At 27.8% G+C, this 24,172-nt stretch overlaps 4 protein-coding genes across 10 annotated transcripts in view; 1 reads left to right on the top strand and 3 right to left on the bottom strand.

Annotated features, from left to right (window-relative positions):
- Positions 1-448: 448 nt before the first annotated feature.
- Positions 449-4,070, bottom strand: Rplp0 (ribosomal protein LP0). The gene is made up of 7 exons (NM_001126215.2): positions 3,965-4,070; positions 3,457-3,543; positions 3,205-3,380; positions 2,318-2,552; positions 2,065-2,250; positions 700-858; positions 449-635 (listed from the first exon to the last, which is right to left on the bottom strand). Exons 2-7 carry the CDS (start codon positions 3,508-3,510, stop codon positions 501-503), a joined length of 945 nt encoding a protein of 314 aa, NP_001119687.1. The 5' UTR covers positions 3,511-3,543; positions 3,965-4,070; the 3' UTR covers positions 449-500.
- Positions 4,071-6,751: 2,681 nt separating this feature from the next.
- Positions 6,752-8,299, top strand: LOC100162000 (ubiquitin-conjugating enzyme E2 j2-like). Its single transcript, NM_001162662.2, is given in 4 exon segments — positions 6,752-7,107; positions 7,173-7,407; positions 7,478-7,606; positions 7,821-8,299. Coding segments are annotated over 4 exon segments (669 nt in total). The 5' UTR covers positions 6,752-6,991; the 3' UTR covers positions 8,010-8,299.
- Positions 8,300-9,567: 1,268 nt separating this feature from the next.
- LOC100161340 (peroxisomal leader peptide-processing protease) lies at positions 9,568-12,030 on the bottom strand. Of its 3 annotated transcripts, XR_510919.3 has the most exons (8): positions 11,897-12,030; positions 11,540-11,640; positions 11,332-11,471; positions 11,099-11,267; positions 10,781-11,038; positions 10,626-10,705; positions 10,042-10,196; positions 9,568-9,924 (listed from the first exon to the last, which is right to left on the bottom strand). XR_510919.3 is itself a non-coding variant. In XM_001952800.4 (7 exons), exons 2-7 carry the CDS (start codon positions 11,613-11,615, stop codon positions 10,191-10,193), a joined length of 729 nt encoding a protein of 242 aa, XP_001952835.2. In that variant the 5' UTR covers positions 11,616-11,640; positions 11,897-12,030; the 3' UTR covers positions 9,568-10,190. The 3 variants fall into 3 exon arrangements, 2 of the variants coding, with proteins under 2 accessions (XP_001952835.2, XP_008185200.1); XM_001952800.4 differs by having other exon boundaries at positions 9,568-10,196; XM_008186978.3 differs by lacking the exons at positions 9,568-9,924; positions 10,042-10,196 and having other exon boundaries at positions 10,419-10,705; positions 11,540-11,635; positions 11,897-12,024.
- Positions 12,031-16,735: 4,705 nt separating this feature from the next.
- Positions 16,736-24,172, bottom strand: part of LOC100163378 (ankyrin repeat domain-containing protein 18A) — a 12,118-nt gene continuing 4,681 nt past the window's right edge. For 4 of the 5 annotated variants that reach the window (XM_001952799.5, XM_016806437.2, XM_008187008.3 and 1 more), the window contains 9 exons: positions 19,873-19,991; positions 19,509-19,793; positions 19,220-19,285; positions 18,690-18,755; positions 18,247-18,531; positions 18,041-18,164; positions 17,857-17,977; positions 17,229-17,386; positions 16,736-17,105 (listed from right to left, as the gene is read on the bottom strand). In XM_001952799.5, coding sequence (XP_001952834.2) covers positions 17,071-17,105; positions 17,229-17,386; positions 17,857-17,977; positions 18,041-18,164; positions 18,247-18,531; positions 18,690-18,755; positions 19,220-19,285; positions 19,509-19,793; positions 19,873-19,991 — 1,259 coding nt within the window. In that variant the 3' untranslated portion in view covers positions 16,736-17,070. Of the gene's footprint in view, positions 17,106-17,228; positions 17,387-17,856; positions 17,995-18,040; positions 18,165-18,246; positions 18,532-18,689; positions 18,756-19,219; positions 19,286-19,508; positions 19,794-19,872; positions 19,992-24,172 lie in introns of those variants that run through there. The other variant, XR_001679904.2, reaches the window with a different exon arrangement.

Below are 24,172 nucleotides of genomic sequence, written 5' to 3'. Positions count from 1 at the left end.
CAAACTTTTTTATATTCTGAAGTTTATACAACAGAAACAATAAACATTTTATAATGAAATATTCTTTAGATTAAAAGAAGAAATGCTATCTGATTACTGAATGTTTCTAAAGTTTATAATAATTGTATTTCAATAAATTAAAAAATAATTTAAATATTGTTTTCTTTTTCTTTTTCCGTGCCAATATATATATTTATTGTTTACCTTCTCAGTAATTAGTAATAGTTACAGATATTAGCTGTAGGTAACTTCACCTACCCAAAAATATCCAGATCGGAGTAGCAAAAAAGTGCACAAGACACAATTTACTGTAATACATCAGATGAATTGTACAATAATCTAACTTTTAAACCCCAATAAGTTGTAACTTACATTCAATTTTACAAGTGATTTATTTACCACTTAACAACATTTTTTCAAAATGTAAAAAAAGATCTAATTATAGAACATTGTTTTAAAATATTTTTTATTTCAGTTGAAAGTTATAAAAAATGAACAAGTTAGTCAAATAGACCGAAACCCATATCATCATCTTCCTCTTCTTCACTTTCGACCTTTTCTTCTTTCTTTGCTTCCTTAGCTGGAGCTGCACTTTCTACAGGAGCTGCAACGGCAACAGCAAACTTGGATGGATCCTGAAATTAAATTAAATATTTGTTTTATATTTTCATCTATAATGTACCTTTTTCATTTTATTACCTTAAGGTATTCCTTGAAAGTTGTAGCTTCTTTGAATTCAATTTCAGTTTCAGCAGCAACTGCAACCAAGTTCTTGAAACCATTGATCAACATGTGAGGAGCAGACACAATAGTAGGATAGCTGATTGCAAGACAAGCAGCTGTTACTTGTGAGACTCCCTATTAAAAATATAAGATAATTATAAATACAATATTCATATTTTTATATTAATTGATTATTAGTATTATAGATATATTTGTTGATACTCAGTACCTTATAAAATAAAACAAACAATAGGTACAATGATATAAAATAGAAATGTTCACAATTTATATCTTGTAGAAGCAGACACCAAAGTGATTCTTTTTGATTTAACATCATCACTACTGATTTACAATTCATTATCCTTATTCAAAAGAATAGAATTTAAGTTTTCTTTATAACTTACTATTATTTCATATAAATTAACTCAGATTTATAGTATCAACATAAAATCTTCTGTCGGGAAAAGAAGACAAAATAAAAGTAAATCATCATAATTAATTTTAATTAAAAACCAATGCCTAAACTTGAATTATATTATTAATGCAAGACATAGAAAAGCAGCGTGAAAGGGGCGGCTAGGCTATTTCAGATTTTTATTTCACAGTAAGTTTTAAGATTAATCTAATTGTAATAAATTATTTAAAAACCAAGATAAAAAAATTAACATTGCCTACTAATAATACTATACTAATTAACTCAGATTTTTAGTATCAACATAAAATCTTCTGTCGGGAAAAGAAGACAAAATAAAATAAAATCATCATAAGTAATTAGCATTTAAATATTTTTTTAACTATAAATTTAAACTAAATAGCTACTTTAACTTAAAACTATATTATTAAAGCCAGACACAGAAAAGCAGTGTGGAAGGGGCAGCTACGGTATTTCAGCTTTTTATTTCACTTTAATGGTGTATGCCACTATAAATCGAATAGATAAAAGAAACTGTAAAATATAGACATAAATTGATGGAAATTTAATCAAGCCACATTCAGACATTTGAACTTCTTATATTATACTTAAGTTTAAAGTTAATTTAATTATAATGAATTATTTAAAAACATAACATTAACTAATTATCATAAATATTTTATATTTGTATTTATTTTATGTTGCTATACTTAACAGATTAACTCAGATATTAATTATCAACATAATATCTTCTGACGGGAAAAGAAGACAAAAATAGTTATATAAGGAGTCATCATCATTAACATTATTTTTTGCCACAAATACATTTTAAGAAAACTTTGACAATTAATAAAATATATACTTAAATTCAGTTAAATGTGTTAGTAAATAATAAATTAAGGAACTTAAAAATAAAAATTTAAACTTACTATTAAGAAGGTCTTCAATAAATCTTCTGGCTTGATATCTAAGATTTCGGGTTCAAAGATAGTTCCAGAATCATACACCATCTGTACGGCCAAACCATAATTAAACGGAGAAATATTCAACATGTTCAATAAGGTTGCCTCAGAAGCTCCTACTTTGTCACCTTCTTTTAAAATATGGACATCATTCTAACATTTAAAAAAACTGTGATAAGTATAATATATATGATTTATAGCATGCATGTTATTTTCTTACGATGATTTCAATTGTTCCCTTAGAAATTTTAGTTGGAATAGATAGCGCCTGGAAGAAAGAAGTTTTTTCTGGTCCTAATCCAGTGTTCTGGGCAGGAATAACAACGGGGCAAGGTGCAATAGCACCAGGACGAGCTGGAGCACGGACTTTATTTTCCAAAAGCTTATCTCTGATCTCAACCAAATCACTACGAGTGAAAACGAATCCTACATTTCCTCTAATGTGAGGCATGATCCTAAAATAAGTATATAAACAGTTAATAAAATATTTTTATTAAATGAAAAATATAATTTATTTCATAATTATGGTATAGTAAATCAGACTGCCTAAAGGCATTTGACATCAATAAAGACCAATCCACACCAATGGGTTCAGCCATTTCTGGCTTTGATGTGTTAACGATCGATCTTCTAAGTCAAAATTATTTCATCACAAATACTATAACCATAATAAAAATTAACAATCAAATAAATTAAATATACCTAGTAAGTAAACACAAAATCAAAAGTTTTTAAAAATATGCTATTTTCAGACTGCCTTAAGGCATTTGACATCAATAAAGACCAATCCACACCAATGGGTTCAGCCATTTCTGGCTTTGGTGTGTTAACGATTGATCTTTTAAGTCAAAATTATTTCATCACAATTACTATAACCATGATAAAAATGAACAATCAAATTAATTAGATATAATAAGAAAACACAAAATTAAGTTTTTAAAATATGCTGGTTTCAGACTGCAATTCAAGCATTTAATTTCAATAAGCTTTGTCCGCATCAATGGGTTCAGCCATTTCTGGCTTTGATGCGTTAAGACTCTACTTATTCAGTAATAATTAAATCATAAACAATATTAGTTTGTAATTATTTTATATTTATAATATTACTTTTCAAGAGATTGATTTCTGTCGATATGGCCCTTTATTGCCTTCCTCATCATTGTATTCTTGCCCATCAACACAACAGCATTTCCACGAAGACTGATGCGGATTTGCTGCATCTGTTTTGAACCCACATTGTCGGCTCCCACGATGAAACATTTTGGGAACTCGTCAAGTAAATTCTAAAAGAAAAAATAATTTATTTAAAAAAAAAAAGAGTTGTTGATAAGTTGTTATTTAATACAATGTACAACATACCACCAACTTCACAAAATAGTTAGCTTTCCAAGTTGCTTTGTCCTCTCTACCCATCTTGTGGTGTAGAGATGTTAATACGTTTAAGAACTAAAAACCAAAACAATAAAATTATAACCGGCGAAAAAAAACTTCAAATTATCTCCAAGGTATGGGGCAAATATTGAATATTTTAGGTTATGTTATGGTCGCGACACGATTTATAAGACGGTTCTGTATACTTTCCATTTTAACCAGAAAATCTTTAAAAATCTAATAACCTCAAGAAAACCGTAAGAAGTGATCATAATTAGTAATGATTTCCACCGAAATCGATTTGGAACGAATACGAAATTGTTTGTACATAAACCATGTGTATGGAATGTCTGTTGAAATTCTTGAAATGTGAGCAACCAGAACGTTAGAACGTTCAGCCATCGTTGCTTCGCAAGCAAAAAGAGTTGATTGAATTAAATCAAAACAAATGTATACGGAGGTGTAGAATAATATTAAAAATCCATCGAATACTTACCAAAGCGCAACGCGTAAATTAAAAAATGGACTACGGAGATATGTTCCGTATGTCACGACACGTTCTGAAAATGAGACCGTAATCGGGGGCCGAGCCTCTGGCTGCCTCACTGCCTCGTGTTAGAAAGATAGTGTTATGGTGGGAGGAGAGTCGGACAACAAAACATACAACTCATGGAGTAAAAACATATTCTACGGCATGGAAAGTACGGTAAAATGTCATTAAATCAAGGCGCGGATTTTTCGACAGAAAGTCAGAAACTATTAGATCAAAATGAACAAAAATAAAAATTATAACTGAACATTCGACTTGACTAGAATACTGAAACGTTTCGTCGCCGAAATTGCGCCACTTCTTTATTTGTTATGAATGTATTAATTTTAAATTTATTTAATTTAAACGTATTGATTTTATAATAATACTTAAATCATTGCTTGTGGTGGTGATAGGGCGTTACATTAGTACACTTATTTAGTAATTTACAGTTTACATACTACATAATTCATATCATTACAGATTGAATGTTTATCAAAAGAAAAATAAAATAAAAATGATTCAATGTTCAGTAACAATAATGTACCTGCCTAATAATACCTAGTAGGTAATTCTAATAATAAATATGACAAGAAAGAGATCCATTACAGTTTTTAGGTACCTATTATTTACGACTTACGTATTCTAGTTAGAGTTAGACATTCTTGGACATTGGATAGTGATCAAGATCAATATTATACTGTATTCTATGGACACAATTAACCACTCATAAATACTATTTTTAAGATTCCTGGTTCTGCGCAGCAGTATACATTTTTTTTAAAAATCAAAAGCCATTGCGTTAAATTATATAGGACCTAGATAATCAACGAGTTTTTGAAAAAATACTTGTTTTGTACATTTAGCTTTCATATTATATGCCCAAAAGTCTCTTTTGTCATCGAAGTTATATAAATTAATTGGTGATTGTTTTGTACTGCTATCACTATTTTTTTTAAATAAACTTTTTACTGGCAATACATCAAAGGTTACTACTTGCTACTATAAATTATATGTATAGAAGTGCACATAAGGGACTGAACTTTGGTCTTTGATTAATACCATTTTAAAAGTCGGGACTCAATTCAAACTGGCAGACTGTAAACAATTATACAACTTCGGACTCAACCATACGAAAATTTAAAAATTGTGTTTTTAATTTGGAACTCAATTCATAATAAATCGACCTTAGCTTATATTTAGCCATACGTTCTGACTAATGTGTATACAGTGTACCTATAATTTGATAATATTATATAAACGAAATATGAACACTATATCCAGGACATAGGCGGAATTTTAGCGTTATTTTACGCTCAGGGAAAATATTAAAACTACACCCAATCATAGACCAAGGCTGAAATACCCTTCCCTAAAATGGTTTTCTAATAACACCATTAAGCATAATTAGAACAATTAAATTTATGGATTTAATTAATATTTAACAATCATTGACGAATGTTATGGTTACAATAACTTAGATACAATATAAATAATAATAAATTCAATATTATATTAACTACTGATTTTAAATATTTCAATTTCAATTATATTCAAAAGATGTATGGGATTTTATTTTAAAGTCAAAATATCACTTATGAAACTTGTTTGTGAGTTTAACCGTATAAGTATGCATACCTATAAAAAAAACAAATATATTGATAGACAAAAAATACATTAAAATTATGACCTATACATACTTAAAAAGTTACTCCATCGTCTCCATCGTCAAAAACATGCATAAGGTATGTAAAATATTTCGAATGATCAATAAGTTAAACAAAAATGAATTAATAAAGTCAATTACCTATCTATAGTCAAATTGATAATTATTAACTGTCAAATGGTCAGTGGCGCAAATGGGAAAAATGTTTAAGGACGCTCAAGCCCCAACAAATTTTTTTTTAAATTATGATTTATAGATACATACTTTAAGCCCCCCCCCCCAAAAAAAAAAGTTCGTCAAGCGCCCCCTTGTTTAGTTTTGTAAATTGTAAGATCGAAGCCCCTAATGAAATTTTAATGGCTTTCCTCCAATTGGTTACATATATGTACCTATGCATCTTAACGACTCTAAAGAAACGTTGCCATTAAATGGTTCAAATTATCAGGACCAGTGGCGGATCCAGGGGGGGGGGCAAAGGGAGCATTTGCCCCCCCATGCCCCTCCAAAAATTAAGCCTTGGATCCGCCACTGAATTCAGGACATGGGTCCATTCATAAGTAGTAAATTAATATGGTCTAAGGACATTGGACAAAGCCCATGGGACGCCGTTAAAATATTAAAAAAAATGTATAATAATAATTGGTAAAATATTTAAACATATAACATTATAATTTATAATTTAATTGAATATAAGTAGGCGCGGATCCAGAAGATTTTAACATGCAGGGGGTGCTCAAAAAAAAAAAAAATAGTAACACCTTTCTATTTTAGATTACGTAATTTTGAATACAAATTTATTTTGTCGGTGGCTTAGATGATAGGGGGTGCCCGAGTAGCCAAGGCCCTTCTCTGAATCCGTGCCTGAGGTACTTATTTTAATTCTTATACCTAATACGTGTTTATTCTTACGTGGTCGTCACTGTCACGTAGTGATTTCATGAAGTATTTTTTTATCCGATTGACGACTTTTTCTTATCAATATTATCAATTTGTTTTGTGTTTATAGTTTATACAAAATGTGTATCATGATATTGTTATGTATACTTTATGTCTTAGTTGTACCTATCATAACTCCTTATTCTCGATCATTTAATTCCAAGACATTAAAGTTTTTTATACAACAAAATAACAAGTTTTGTGTGCACGGTATTACAACTTATATGTTTCAAATTAATAAATTATGATCATAACAAATTTTTTTGAAGCGCATACAAATTAATTCGCATTGTTTATACATACCACGTAGGTATTCGATAAATTCTTGTCATCTACTAATGTTTACGTACTGTTGTTGTAAAATACACACATAAGTGTAACGAAAGAATATTATGGCACCCAAAACGTCATCGGCTACTCTACGTCTGAAACAAGATTACATCCGTCTAAAAAATGATCCTGTGCCTTATGTAATCGCTGAACCAAATCCTTCTAACATATTGGAATGGTATGTGTGCAGCAGTTAATAATTACTTAGATAAACATTTAATGAAACCGATCTGTGTCATGCAGGTACTACGTAGTTAGTGGACCCGACGATTCTCCGTACGCTGGCGGTTATTATTTGGGAAGGCTAGTTTTCCCTAGAGATTTTCCATTTAAGCCGCCCAGCATTTACATGATTACACCAAACGGCAGATTCAAAACTAACACCCGCCTGTGTTTGTCCATTAGTGATTACCATCCAGACACATGGAATCCAGCATGGAGTGTATCTACTATTCTCACTGGTTTGCTAAGCTTTATGGTAATTACATAAATTATCTACTAAAAAAACATGCTTTATCCTTATGACATGTTTGAATATTTAAATTTAGCTGGAGAATAGCCCTACTATGGGTAGCATAGAGATGACTGATTACGAGAGGCGTCAACTGGCTGCTCAAAGCTTAGAGTCAAATGTATGTGACGAAAATTTCTGTGAACTATTTCCTGAACTTACCATGGTAAAATTTGTAAATATGTCATCAGGCCCATTTCACAGCCTCGAGTGTACATTATTGAGGTTTATATGCGATACGCTGCTCACCAATAAAACTGTGTTTTGTGTTGCATACAAACTTCAACAATGTAAACTTAAATACGCGCTTATGATTCGCAAAGTTGTAAGACAGCCCTAAGTATGTTGTTATTACTAATTGTTATTGGTTGTTTATATAGACAATACAAAATGAAATTGAAAAACGAAATTTGGCTAGAGCTAATGAAGAGCAGTCGCCCATCATGGATAGTAGCCAACCTGAAAACAATATTCTTCACTCAGTTGTTTACAACAGTGTGGTAGTGGTCGGCTTTGCACTATTCATTTACTTAGTCAGATATGTTTTGTATAACATGAATATCGAGTGAAATTTCCTACTCATTCCCTTTATTTTTAATTAATTAATTAAATAAAATGTTGTAGTCATAGAGATGAATATATTAACTATAAAATGAAAACTATTGGTTACAACAATTATTTATGTAATTTGTTTGACTGAATGATCAACAGTTGTAATCCTGGTTTTTTTTTTATCATTTAAGTTTATGAAATTAATTAAGGAATTATATAATAGAACTTGTTTTTGTTTTATATAAGTATTTTACAGTATAAAAAAAAAAATACAATCATTGCAAAGAACTGTCTACTAATCCTAAAACTATTTTTGGTCTATTAATTTATTTTACTATAACGTTTTGCAATTGGTCAGATAATAATATTATAAACACATTTTGTGCATACTACAATATTGTTTCTACTATAAATGAATTATTGTTATTATCTACTTTTTTTTTTTTTGTATTTAATCCAAATATTTAAGTGTTTGGAATAATTTGGTTACTAGTTTTTTAATATCTCCTGGAAATGTGTATAATATATATTATTATTTATTTTGTTGTTGATATTTTTAAGATAATTATGAAAAAATAATTAAAATAAAATAAAATAATATAAAATAAAATAATTATGATAATTATGATACTGAAAAACTTTTCTATGAATTTGTATACAATTTATCTCAACTGAATTAATAATTGTTGTAAAAATGGATTTAGATAATAAACATAGATATTTTTTTAAAATTGAATTAAATGTAACTATTAAATATAATTAATATATCATGTTACAGTACTAAATATAGATATAACCTGTAGCATAATTATTTTTATTTAATTAATTTTAGTTTCTTCGTTTATAGGCATTTCTTTGTTAAATAAATTATTGTAACACCTTTTCCCTTCTTGCGACAAATATTTTAAATATTGTTTATTTAATTAATAATTCATAATAAGTATAAACAAAGAATTAATAAATGTTCTTTTTTTATATAATATAATATATTATATTAATTATCACGATATTAAATTATTATGCAGACATAAAAAATGTATAATATAACATATTTATCAATATTATATCATAAATAAATATCTTCTAGTGGATTTATTAAATAATTGAGTTATTATTTACTGATATTATCTTTTAAAATTTATAATAAAAATAAAATATTGTAAGTTCATTTTTGTTCTATGAAATTAAATATCTAATTGTAAGATTAAAATATTAATACACTTCATAGCCTCAAGAGAATGTGGAATCGCACAATTACAAAAATTATTATGTGTACATTTTTTATTACTGCAGTCTGCAACATCAATTAATAAAAAAACCCAATGAGATAAATTAAATTTAAATTACAAACGATGATTCAAAACGGATATTTTAGTTTCATATTCTGGTATCAAATTTGAGGACCAAGAAAAAACTTGCCAAAAAAATACAAGTATTCTAATCAAAAATCCTCCCGTTCATACCTAATACTTCTCTATATGTTTAATAATGCCAAATTATACACTCCAATACTCCATACTGATCTTCAAATAACAATTAGAAATAGCTACTGAAATAACTAAACTACACTCCAAATTCAGTTCACACATGTTGATTTTATTTAGCGCAATCATAATAATTAAAAAAATTATGTTGTAATTGTTTATTCTAACTTTGGACACAAACAATTTATTATTATGTACTTATTTTTTCTTATCTACCTATACATGTCTCAAAAGAGAGCTATCAGTCGGCCTACCGATTTTTGACAGCGCTTCTCTAGATAACAATTTGGTGTTAGCTTGATCACGTGGTTCTCAACGCGCCAGTTACATCATTCATGATGGCAAAACGTGATTGTTTTCTTTTGAGACAGAATATAGGCCAATATTGAATTTAAATTGCCTAGTTCTTCATAACTATCATACACATTGTACACATTTCCTCTAAAAACTAACAACAGATGGGTAAATTCTATATTGTACAAGTGAATAGTTCCAGATTAAAATACATGAAATTTATTTTAAAAAAAATAATAAGATTTTGAAGGAAGTTAGTATGTGAAATCACCTCTTTTGATATAGTAAATATTGGAGTGCCTTGATAGAAATCAAGGAAATAGGCACTAGTAATTATGAAGAATGTACCTTACATTTGTTGATATGGAATGCTATGTTAGTCAATATAAGAGTGTTATTTGACCAGATTATCACCGTTCTTCAAACCTTCAACAGTAAATTATTTTAGTAAGTTAATGTCATTATCCGTTATCAGTATTTTTATTTATAAATATTTGTATACTTTGTATTTAAATACTAAATAAATAATTAATTAATTGATTTGCAAATTGAATATTTTTAAATATAAATTCTCAAATATGTTAGGTAGGTACTAATTTTTATTTATTGCATTTAAATATTTTAATAAAAATAAATAAACATATTTGTTTTTGTATTACAATAAAATGTATTCCCTGCTTATGTAGTAAAAATATTAATTTAGACAAAAAACCATTTAGATTGCTGGGCACTAATGTATAACATTTTTAAATATTTTGAATTACAACAATAACAATAGGTCAAAACCATTACAAATAAAGTACACAAATAATTATAAAAAATTGTAAGCTTCAGCTCAAATTAAATATGACATACTTTGAAGGTTGGAATTCCATTGTTCCATAGCACTGTTTTCAATGGGCACTTGGATTCTAAATCATTAAGTATTTCAATGTCTGTAGAAAATAAATTATATTAAAACCATGTTAAATGCAATTTAACTTAATATGCATGAAAAAACTACAACTAACTATTAGTAATGATATATTTGTTAATAGTTTCCACAAATTCTATAGAAGGCAATACAAAATGAAAAGTGCCCATGTTCAATTTTCCAACAGTAAGTCCCAACAGTTTTCTGTCGATTGAAAATACTGGACCGCCGCTGAACCCTGCACGCACATTACAAGTGGTCGTCAATATGCTATATATCATTCTGTGCATGTGACCGAAAACTGTAGATGGTACATATTCTCGACAAGCGAATCCAACCGAAAACATTTTTTGACCTGTAAAATAACTGCTAAATGCAACCAATGATTAATGATTAAGTATAATTATGGTCTTACCAATAGTCGGGGTTTTGTCTGATATCTGACAAGGTAAAATGTCTGTAGTTTGTTTAGTTTGTTCAGATACAATTACAGCAATGTCATATGGTACAGCCTTACGATTAACATATATAACTCTACCTTTAATTGCATGCCCATCATATCGTAATATTACCGATTGGATTGTCTACCAAAAAACAAGATTTCGTAAATGTATCAAAAATGAATCGCCGTTTAATATTCCTACAAACATGGTCTACGACATGAGCACAGGTAAGGAACAGGTGTCCTTTGACAGCGTCAGACGTGTGAACGCAAACTGCTGTACCCTCGTTTTGACCACACTCAATTTTGGCCACAGAACGCAAGTACAAGTATTGGTTGTCTTTTCCTGCAATACAAATTTACTCACACCATGGAAACTGTTTCAAATACATTTGGGGAGTAATATATTTTTACCTGTGCCATCTTTTTTTTTGAACTCATTGCACACATTCTTTTTTGTTGAGACCATTTTATTGTCCAATTCGTTCATTATAACACCAATAATGGAACCTATACTGAATTACAAGAAATAGTAGTGTAATGATTAAACACAAAATTATTTTAATTTAATTTTAATGTCATATATTTTATGATTTATTTAATTATGGGTTTAACTATCCTAGAGGCTGTCAAATGTTTTTTTTAAAGAGGGGGCAACGGTTTGTGGTTGAATTTTTAACATGCCATCATTAAAAATATAATTTAAGGACATAGGTAGGTACCTAAGATAAATTAATTTTTAATTCAATATATAAATTTAAAGAGGATTACCTGCTTGATATTAACAACGCTGTAAACAATAAATCAATTTTTAAAGTTTATGGGTTTACAGTTTTTATTAAGAAGACAACAGAAGACTAGAATATTATATAGAAAACATACTTACATTAATACGTAAATATTCTAGTCTTCATAGTTTTAATTTTTATCATAACTTTATTGAGTTTGTTATCAAAACTCCGTCATGTAGACTCTTCGCCCTCGGCCCCCCTGCTGTACAGTTGTAGTTGTAACTTCAAACTTGTTGCATAGGTGATGAGTGTGTAGTGTGTACTATGTCGTTCACGTAGGTATCGTTCACTAAATATGAACGACGTTCTTTCCAAACACTGGCAATTGGAAGGGTCTGGGAATTTTTTTAATTTGTGCACCCCCAAAAATATTAGTATAGTTGCGCCTATGTCACCACTGGTGACTTAAATGCAAAGCACCGTTTCGAACCATCCGGCATCATGCCGATCATGCAGACAAACAACCCATGTGGGGATGTGGCTTAGGTATTTCTCAATTTTGTAACTAAAAAGTTCTTGCTTCCCGGACCCAAAAAATAAATAAATAAATAAAAATGTTTATCTAGTTTCTTTTAGTTATGATAATTGAAAAAAATTAATGAGGCGGTGGTGACTGGATAGCCATATATAGACTCAGTGTTTGGCAATAGTTCCTTATAAAAAGGAATTCGTTCCGTTCCTCGTTCTTTTTTTAAAAAAAGAAATTCGTTCTGTTCCTTGTTCCTTAAAAAAAAAGAATTCGTTCCTTTTTTAGTTCCAAATAAAATAAAAATGCTTATTAAACATGTTTATTTTTTCGTCTTAGGCATAGGTACCATAGATTAAACATACATAATATGTTTAATCTATGCGCATACTTCTTTAATTTGTATTTATAATATATAACTGCAAGTAGGTACATATTTTATATGTTTATGCAATATATTATTATATATTTTGAGATTTTCTTCAAAATTAAATTTTTGGCTAACGTATGTTGATTGTCTATTAACATCGATACTCGATAACAATCACTAATTAGGAATCTACATTATACACATTAAAAAAATATATCTTAATTTTAATTTTTAAATACCTACTTATCTGAGTAAATTATTGGAACTAGAAAGGAACGAACAATTTAGTTATTTTTCCTTAAAAAAAAGAACTAGTTCATTTTCTCGTTTTTTTTTTTTTTAAAAAGGAATTCGTTCATCGTGTCGTTCTTTAAAAAGGAATTCGTTCCTTCCAAACACTGCATATAGTCCCCATTGAACATTGTTTTCAAAAAGGTCACATGAAAAATTGGGTAAATATCTTGGGTCACTAAATCACTAAGGTTGAGAACCGATGCTGTATAAGACCCCTAAGAGATGTATAAATGTTGTCATGAAATGTCTGGTAAGACTGCGAGAAAGTGCTCGGGTGGATTTGGTATAATATGAATTATGATACAGAATGATGGAAGAATTTTGTGGTGGTAGGTACCTATCTAACGCTGAGCCTTGAAAGTTGAAGGTCTGTAGAGCTGTACATGAAATTAGTGGCTTGAACCACTCAATATCATAACAATTAATATCCATCATATCCATAAGCACAAGTGGGCAATGGCGCACTATTAACTGAATAACTTTTGTTAATTTGGTCTGTCGGTTTGAAAGTACCTAAGTACATTATATTAGGTAGGTATAGTTATTAGTTGTACAATGTACCTACATATTAATAAATGTCTTTATAAAAAAAAAAATGATGTCTTTACAGCAATATTGTAATTTATGATATTCAACTTACACGACATTATACATACCTAGTTACAACGGTCATGAATAATTTATCATCGAAACGTAATAAAGTTTATTTAATAAAATGATACCTATACAGTGTGTAAACACTAATTGAGAACACTCAATATCTTCACGTAGAGTCCTACAATTTGAATTCTGCTTTCTTGTTGGTTGTTACGACATAAAAATACACATTTTTAGCCTTTGAATTTTTTCAACTTAATTAGACTTGATACAGTACAAATTTGTTTTCTTAAATGGGAACCAGCTATTTTAACCACCAATTATTTTTTGTCTAATTTTTTAATGCATTTTGGTGGATTAACCATCTTTCCAAGTCCAAATTTTACCAAGCTACAATTTACAAGATTTTTTACTGTAACTTTAAATTATCATTCTAGGATTGTATAGGCTGAACATTTTAACCCCTACTTATTTAATTGATACCTAAATAAACAATGTTGTTTATTTTGTTAGATGTAATGGGACTATTGGAATTTATTAATAATTCATAATAAATTTAACTCTCATAAGTTATAAGTTTATTTAGTTTTTAAATAATTTAACAAATATATTGTTCAAATTGTTGTCTGCTGTAGTGCTGTGAACAAAACATGATTCAGCACATGGCCTAAATACTTTACTTGTTGCAACTGTAATTTGTTCTTCAGTCAGTTGATTACATGCATAGGTATAGGATAAAAATAAATATGCATAGGTTATAGATCAAAATTTTTGGATTTTTTATTTAAAACAATAACATCAAGTATACATAAATTAATAAAAATTTAATATTGCTTCAATCTTCAATTAAAAACAATTAGGTAAAGTGTAAACAATTCTAGTATAGGTAAATATGATCAATAGATAAAAATTATTGAAACATGATCCTCTATGTGATGCAATGCTACATTTGCGAGATGCATCTACAAAGGAACTTACCAAATTAGTAATTACTAAAAGTAAACATAGATATATAAATAGTAGTGAGTAAAAAAGACCCAGAGAAAAAGTTTAACAGAAAAAAAAAGTAAATGTACTCCGGTAATTAAGCCCATGTGACACATAGAACTGTATTATACTATAATATTTTATAAATACAAATATACAATATTTAAGCATGCTTAACCGTGTACAAATAATGACTGAATTTTTCAACACCTATATTTGAAGTTATAATCAGACATCTTCATTTTTATGATTAAATAGTTAATGATTTAGTTAAATATAAATATTTAAAAAGTGAAAAAAATATGAAAACTCAAATTTTTAGAACTTCAGATGTTGAACTGTATTACCAAGTGCTCATTAGTCATTAGTCATATTTAGTATACAGTTATTTATTTTTAAATATTGAAATACCTGTATGTGATTGGATTTTAATATCTAAATATTGATTAAAAAAAGGTTAAAATATTGACTAAGTTGAGTAAAGCAGTTTACTAAATTTATATAATTGGGTACTTGTCTACATAGTTGATTGTTATATAGATTACATTTAAGTTCACAAATTCGAAAAATTTGTTAAGTTGTGTTTAACCTGGTAGAACAAAACGTCGATTAAAATCTAATATTAAAATGATTAAAGGTTGTGTTTTTCAATCAGGGCGAGTTTTGTTTAAGGAGAACTTTTATTCAGTGATTTCTAAAAAAATGTATCATAATGGTTTTACAGAATTTTGAAATAGAAAATATAACATTTTGTGTGGTTATAAATCAGCGTAGGTAAGGAATTATAAATGTTGAACTATGTTAGATTGGTTTCTACACTGTGAGTGAACATTAATAATAATATATAAATAATCAGTGATAAGACATAGCTGCTGGCTGCTGCCCTTAAACCGTGTTTTTTGATCAAAACAACAAATAATGTTATATTTAAAGTTTGAAAATACAAAAAATAATTATAACGATATTCGTTTAGTATGAGACCTACCCAGTGAAAATTGAGTTTAGTATGTGAACTACCAAGATGATTATCTATATCAGTGGTTTTCAACCGGTGTGCCGCGAGCACCCTTGGAGTGTGCCGCGATAAATCTATTAATACCTAGTTTTATAATATTCATCATATGCTTCACGTATTATAATTATATATTTATATGAATTGGTGTGCCGCGAAAATTTTGTAAGAGATGAAGTGTGCCACAATGTGAAAAAGGTTGAAAACCACTGATCTATATTATGTATGGGCAACGTACGGCCGTACGGGTACCAATCTATTAACAGGCAAGATACATTTTTTAAATTTTTTAAGTAATATACAGTGTGTTCCTAAAAATATTTTAAAAATTAAATACAGTTTTTTATATTAATTTAATTTTATGACATTTTTTGAATAGTTTTGACGTCTTGCTGTTAAATGTAGGTTGTAGGTAACTAATTTTTTTTTAACTGATATTTTGTTTGACTGATTTTGACATTGTTAAATGTAATTCTGAATTATTTCATATTTGTATTACTAATTTATTAATTAAATAATTATAAACATTATTTTATGATTTTTAATTTGCCTGCTTTAAAATGAATTATCAGTCCAGTGGGTCATATACTAAATTAATACCCAATACAATAGGTCATGCAGTCCGGTTAGTCTTATACTAAACGATTACCATTAGAACTTAGACTATTAAATACTACTGGTATTATTACTACCAGTAATCAGCGAGCACAGCAATGTCTAAAAGTTTTTTTTGATATAAGTTAGTAATTAGATAATTAATATTTGATTATACAACAATAATACATTTTAATTAGTCTCGGAAGTCTGAAAGCAGCCAAAATCGTACAATTATTTTTGAATAAAATAAAAGATACATACAGCTATAATTGCATTCGATTTTTAATGATTATTGTTTTGAACATATATATCACCCTGAAATGTATTTAATAATGTGGAAGATCTTTTATAATATCTATTAAGTATATATAATAGGAACAAAATATATATTTATAATAATAATAAAAGTTAAAATTAATTTAATAAATTGTATATAAATAAAACTGTAAATATAATATAATTATTTTAAATTTGAGTTTGTAAAGATGTTCCAAACTTCCGAGTTCATTTGTATTATTCAGTACACATATTTAAAACTATAATTATCATTAATAAAAAAAATATACAATAAATTAATTTTTAAGTGACACTGAACTATATGTGTGTGTACGGTGGTCACCACTTGTGACAGTCAACAGTTGAGAGTGGTTCCAGTGGTTCCACCACATGTCATATTTTCTGAGTATTGTAAATTTTACAGAAAATGTTGTTTAGGGCAAAATGGGGTCAGCATATAAAAATGATATAGGCCGCTAAACGTAACATAAATACGATAAATGCAATTTCAATAATGACAGCATAGTTTGTTTAGTACAGCTATATTGCTTATTTTTATTCATCAAACAGTGTGTCATCTTCTAGAGCAGCTTTTAAAAATAAAATAAATTATTATATGATATGAATATCAGATAAATGTAACATAAATTATGAAGAACAAGATTAATGTTTTAACAAGAAACTAATAGTTGTAATAACATTGATGTATTTACCATTTTTATTTTGTGTAATGACTTTATCCAGTTCATTTCGAAGTGTTTGGACATTGTATTGATATCTAGAAATGTCTCCTAATTCTTGTCTTTCAAATGTGGGACTTGGCTCTGGAGTTTTACAACGTATTGACAACATATCAGGTGAACTTTTTAGTCTGAAATTGATTTTTGATTATAATAAAGGTTTCAAGAATGTATATATTAATTGAGATTATTTGTTATAAATATTTATTAGTTATTTTCTGTTTGGATAATTTCAACATAAATGTTTTAGAATAGCTAGAACTTTTTTTTTCGAACCGATTTTCGTAGTTTTTAGCATTTATTATTGTTACCATGGTTGTTGTGATAATATTAATATCAATATACAACTGGGTAAGTTGACTAATTCCCACAATGCCTATAAATTGGTATTTTTAAAAATAGTTCATAGACAAAGTTCAGTGCAACCAAAAACATATTTATGGTTCATAGAGTTTCCTTGCAGAGGAAAAATATCAAGCAGCATTCTACGTTTTTTTTATCTTTCAATAAACAGGGGAAAAGTAGAATTCGAAAAACTAATCAGGCTTAAAATGTATAGCTAACAAATAAATTATAAATAAATTCAAAATTGTTTACTCACAAATCATTTATTCCATAAGTTTTATCCACCAATGTTTTCCATTTATTATCTTGTGTTTTTTCAATTTCTTGTGAAAGAATCTCACATCGCTCCCTTAATATTTGTTCCTCCATTTCTTTGGCTGTATAAAAATGATACCTATATACATTTTTATATTATGTGTAAAAGTATTTTTCTAACTCACTCTTTAGTGTTGTTTGAAGTTTTGCAATTTCTAGTTGAAATCTTTGTCTTGTATTCTCAAATTCCTGCTTAAGTTGGCTTTCAATTTTTTCTCTTTGCATTTCTAATTTTCCTTGTTGATCCATCTAAAAATGGTGAATATAGAACAATTATATGTTAACAAGTTATAATTTATAAATTTATATATTTAATAAAATTGACACGCACTTGTTGAGATAATAATTTATCAAGGTCACAAAATTTATCTGCTAATTTTTTTTCAGCTTCCATTTTCACTTTACTGATTTTTCTTTCTTGTTCTGTTTTTAGTTTCAATACTTCTTTTTTGGGTACATAATCTTTGGTAATTTTTAATTGTAATTCTTTCAGTAATTCCACGGTTGAATTACATGACTGATGTGCACTAACTTCTACGGATAAAAGTCTAACATGTTCATCAAGTTCTATCCGTCTATCCTGTTCCAGTTTTAATTGTTCTTGTAGCTGTTTTATCTACAAAAAAAATAAAGTATTAAATAAAATAGTTTTTAAAAAAAAAAGAAAAATTATGAACATACAGCCTAAAAAAAATTGTATTTTATTTGTTTTTAATTACTATGTTAACACAGTGTAAAGGTAAACCTTAAAGATGAGAAATATTTAATACTTACAATAGTCTTACTGTCCATTGTACACATATCCTCAGTTTTATCAATAAGATTGCCGGATTCAAGTTGCTAAAAAAGAAATGTTTAATGACAGAATATTTTTTTGAATATCATTTATACAACCCATGGTTAATAAATACGACTTCACTTTTTTAAAAGTTTTTAATAAAACATACACTTTAATCATTAACACTCAATATACTTTTTAAAAATAATATAATAATATTCTAAATAAATTGAATTACTTATAATATATAGATTAAACTAAAATTGAAATGAGATATTATCCATAATATACCTACATATAAATTTAAATAAAACTAGTACATTACCCTATTTTTTTTTAAATATTATCCATTTAATACATTTTTATAACATTTTCAATTTATTTATCATTCTATAAAATATTAATTTGGTTTAGTCAAACAAATAAAAATGTATGAAACAAAGGTTTTTATTCTTGAAAATTAAAAAGAAACGATTAATGACGTAATATACACTGGTGCGGCTAACAACGGGTTAATTATACTTACAGTTATTATTTCTACTGAGTTTTGTGCACTGTTAGAAGTATATTCATTGTTGATTTTATCCATCATCTGTCAACAAAATTAAAATACAGATATAGTATATTTATAATTTATATAATGGCAAAAAGATTTTAGATCCATGGATAAGCTATCCATGTACTTGTATTTTTACACATAAATAAAATAACTGTTAGTAAAAAAGCAAGTATTCATAAATTTCAAACTGTTTGAATGCCATAATTTACACAGTCTTAAAACAATGATTTAATGATATTATACTACTGTTGGTTACCTCTTTATTTATTTTCTTGAGATATTGGTTTTCTTTATCTAAATTTGTTGAAGACAATTCAAGTGTTTGAATCCTGTTTAAAGTTTCTGTGTATTTAGCATCTAATTGATCTAATTGTTCCTCAAGTCTCTTAGTTGTTTCATTTTTACTGGAAATATCTTGTTTAAGATTTTCCAACTTGTATTTTAACAGCTCTGTTATTTCTTTATAACCAGACGATTCTTGTTGTAATCTGTCTTTATCAATAGTTACTCTCTTCAGATACGCTTTAAGAGATTCCGTTCTCTATAAAAAATATGTTAAAACAGTTTCAAATAATAATAATAATGATTCAGTATATTATTATTAGTCAATTAAGATCTACTTTTAAAGCATATCTAGTGCGTTTATGTGTTCCATAAATATCTTCATGGCTAGTTGAAAATGATATTGTATTTTCTGAATCGGAATTATCTGATGTGTTATGTTCTTTAGAAATTCCTTCTGCCAAATTTCATCAAGACAAAATTATTAATAATAATATTGACAGTTAAATGTTTGTTTTATTACATAGTTTATATATTTCCATATATTATGCAGAATAATTCATTTCATTAGCACAACTAAGAGTTGTGTGTACGTAGGGTAAGGGCCAAATTTATTTAGATTACTTTTTTTTTTAACATGTTTTTAAAATTATAATATAAATTATGATAACACATTAAATATTTGGCTATCACCCAATAAGCAATCTACTAATGCTCTGTTTTATATTATACCTGGGATATCTGTATCATTATAATTATTGTATTATTTGAAATCACCTTATACAATTTTTCTTTTCATCTCCCACTATTAATGTTATAAAACCAATGTTATTATAGGTCACAACAGCTTATTTGGTTTAGTGTCACTTAATATGTTATACTACAGTGAGCTACTCAAACTAATAGAGTAGATTATGATTAACTTTTTTAAATGTTTGTTAAAATAATTTTATTGTTTTTTAACTGAAGATTTCAGTTAAATAATAATTATATGAAAGTTTTTATTTTTTTGAACTTTAGAATCATAATATTTTTAACTCAGTTTTGGTTTTAATTTTAATTTTAATAATTATTTATTTTGAGTAAAATCACTAAAGTTAATACAATGTGTATTGTAGATTGCATATGCAAGTATTATAATTATGGTAGTTAAATGTTCAATAGAATATTTTTTTGGTATACCGCATATTGGGAAATAGCCAATTATTATTTATTGCTAGTGCTCAGATTTTAATGTATTTATACTACCAAAATATGTAATTATGCAACCAAAATAATATACATAAATAAGTGCTAGAAAACTTAAAATATGCAATGTACTCTCAAAAATACTAAAATGGAATCTATATTAAATGTATGGTCTTATAAATACTTGCATTGATAAATTCTATTGAAAAACGGTATCTATAATACAATATATTAAAAATTAAAAATATTAGATCGACACATATGTAATATAACAACAAACACAGACTAAACATGCACTATGGCTTGTCTCATGTCCACTTTTCGGATATCCATAAAAAAAAATTAACTGATACTTCAATAAGATATCTCGTATTTCAGCAGATAGCATTTTATCTAAAAATAAGTTGACAACTATAGTAATATATTATTCTAAATTAACAAAACTATCTAAATATAAGAGAAAAAACTAAATTATTGTGAATAATTTAAAACCATGTATTCACAACAAAATGTATAAAATAAAATATAATAATTTAATTGAAAACCATGTGAAATAAATTTATAACCGGCAATATTAAATTATCAAGTCATACTGAAAATATCTATCTACTTACATATAAATCCGAGCACTATTAATTACCTAGGTTGGTAATAGAAAGTGTATGAATGGATATAAGAAGTAATCAAGACAGTAAAAGGTGAAGAAAACTTAATAATAATGGGGAAGACTGGAATGTAGTTGAAATATTAAAAGTTATTGGAACAGACAAACCACTCAAACAAAGGAATGAACTTTAGCAGATATTGTGGATACGATAGAAGATCATATAAACAATTTAAATAATGGAGATGGATAGCAAAAATATAAATAATGAAGAAACCTAATAAATAAAAGAGCAAAAGAATCTAAGGAAGATTATTTTGAAGTTAATAGAAAAATATTATAAATCTTTAAGGGGACATAGCACGGGTGCGATGTCTCTGTCTTACACTCAGCAGATCACTTTAGCTCCGTTATTTTAAATATTAGAGTGAATGGACTTATATAAAATTTAAAGGTAAGATCATTATCTAGGGCACCTTCTAGGGTTTTTGTTACATTATATTTAAAGCAATTTCTTAAAGTGAGTATTTTAAGATGTACAAACCATTTACATTTTTAAAATACTCATAACTCGCTTTAAAATTAAAATATAATGAAAAGCCTATGAGATGCCCTAGATAATACCTAGAATCTAATATAAACCTTAACTTTAATTTTATAAGTCAATTCACTCTAATATTTAAACTAAACATGCTAAACGTGAACTGCTGAGAGTCAAATTTGCTGTTGTATATGTGTAGGACGCAAGTGCGACGTCCTCTTAAGAAGGTAATTGAAGAAATGAAGTATACATAGTAGTGAAGTTCCTTGGACAAGGCAAGACTAGACATTGAGCAATTGAAGATACCAAAAGAAATATAATGTACAAACAAATCCACATAGCAGAAAGATGAAAAGAGTACTTGAAAATTCTGTATAAATGACGTATAAAGAACTTAATGACCAACAGATGGAAGATGAAAGTAAGATACTTACTAGATGAAGGAAACTATGAGATATTAAGTTTTTAATTTTATAAAACACTAGCTGAAACCGTGCACTTCGTTGCTCATTAAGTGTACCAACTATATGTGACTCAAACTTTGTTCAATTCGTTATTAAATATTCGGTGTATGGTTTCAAAATTAATCTTAACTTTTCTGTTGCCCGGAATAAACATTCTGATTCGCAGCAGTACAGTATCAAGTAGGCAATCTATCTGCGGTAGATCGCGGACCCCGTGCTGTATGTACGTTAGTGTATGATTTAACTCTAAAGTATCAAAGTTATACCAAGTTTGTAGTATTCTACCTATGGTGGATAGATATAATCAATTAATACAAAATGCTAACCTAACCTAACATAACCGTAATAAAATCAGATGAATAAATACAAACGCATACAAAAAATTCATTCAAATCGGTCTAACCATTTAGGAGGAGTTCAGTCACAACACACGTACAGTAGAATTATTGCGCTTAGCAACACATTCTGCGATTCATTTTTATAATATATGAAATCAACAAACATGCCAGATTAACCAATAGCAACCAATATAATATAATGCACTGTTGCGCCACTGTTGTATTTTTGACATACAGATTTGAGATTTCCTACCTTTCCAGTGGATTTTCCTAAAATTTTATTTCGTAAAAACTTTCTCTGGCAGTTATGAACATCTTAAAAAAAATTTGAGCCAAATCGGACCAGCCGTTCTCAATTGATGAATTGTTATACATTTTTGTCTCCATTTTTATATGTATAGATTATAATACTTAAACAATAAAATTACATGAATAGAATGCATAAAAACAGAAATTTTAAAAGAAGCAGGATCTACAATTCTAAATAAGCCAAAAATTAAATGATAAAGAAAAATGCCAGATGATTATGTTAAGAGTCTAATAATCCCTACACTAAAAGGAGCAGGAGCAAAGTAATGTGAATAATTTAGAACCACCAGCTAACTGTCACATGTTTTAAAAATACTAAAAAAAATCATGTAATCATGAATGATGGTAATTTAAACCAAACAATTTATATCAGTTGAATAATTTTTGGCTAAAATAAGATTGAAAAGGAGGATCATATTACTATGTGGAAGTGAAAACTTGATGATACATTTTATATGTAGTGTTACAGAATGTTAAGAATAAGCTGGACTGTGAAAATAATACATTAATAAGTGTTAAATAAAATATCTGAAAGAAGAACATTATGGAAAAGTTTGATGAGAAGAAAACATTTGTAGATAGGCCATAATGCATTGCATGAAAGTCTGTTGAAATCAGTACCCCTGTTGCACCAGCAATATAAATAATATAATGGGGTTGGATGGGTGAATAGGTAATAAGTTAATAGGTCCCAGAAAAAAATAATATGATTATAGCATTATAGTACAATGTACGTGTTATTAGAAAATTTGAATTAGTGTAGTCCATATGGGGATAGATGGTATAAAAAATAAGATTAATTATATATATATATATTTGTTTGCAACATAAACTTTTTAGGACTTTGTCGCCACCAATTGAAATTGTTAATAGAAATAAGCGTTGAAGAGTGGGACCACATAGAAAGACCTAGGCTGGAGTATATAAGACTGATTATGAAGATGCAATTTGTATTTACAACTGAAAGAAAAGCGAACAGAAATTAGAGAAAAGCTGTAAACCATTCCGAAAATTGACTACAAGAAATAGAGACAGGTTGGCACAGAAAAAGATTTTTAATTTTAATTTTGTTATTAAAAAAGTACTTTACTGTAAGTGGAGGGATTTAGAAAGCAATCCATTGATACATTTAGTATAAGATTCTTATTATTTCAGAAATGAATTAATTATTAAAGGAGCACACAACACAAAAAA

The sequence above is a fragment of the Acyrthosiphon pisum genome, chromosome A1, assembly GCF_005508785.2.
Source record: "Acyrthosiphon pisum isolate AL4f chromosome A1, pea_aphid_22Mar2018_4r6ur, whole genome shotgun sequence".
Taxonomy (NCBI): domain Eukaryota; kingdom Metazoa; phylum Arthropoda; class Insecta; order Hemiptera; family Aphididae; genus Acyrthosiphon; species Acyrthosiphon pisum.
Note: the sequence above shows the minus strand (reverse complement) of the source record. Positions and strands in the feature narration are given on the sequence as shown.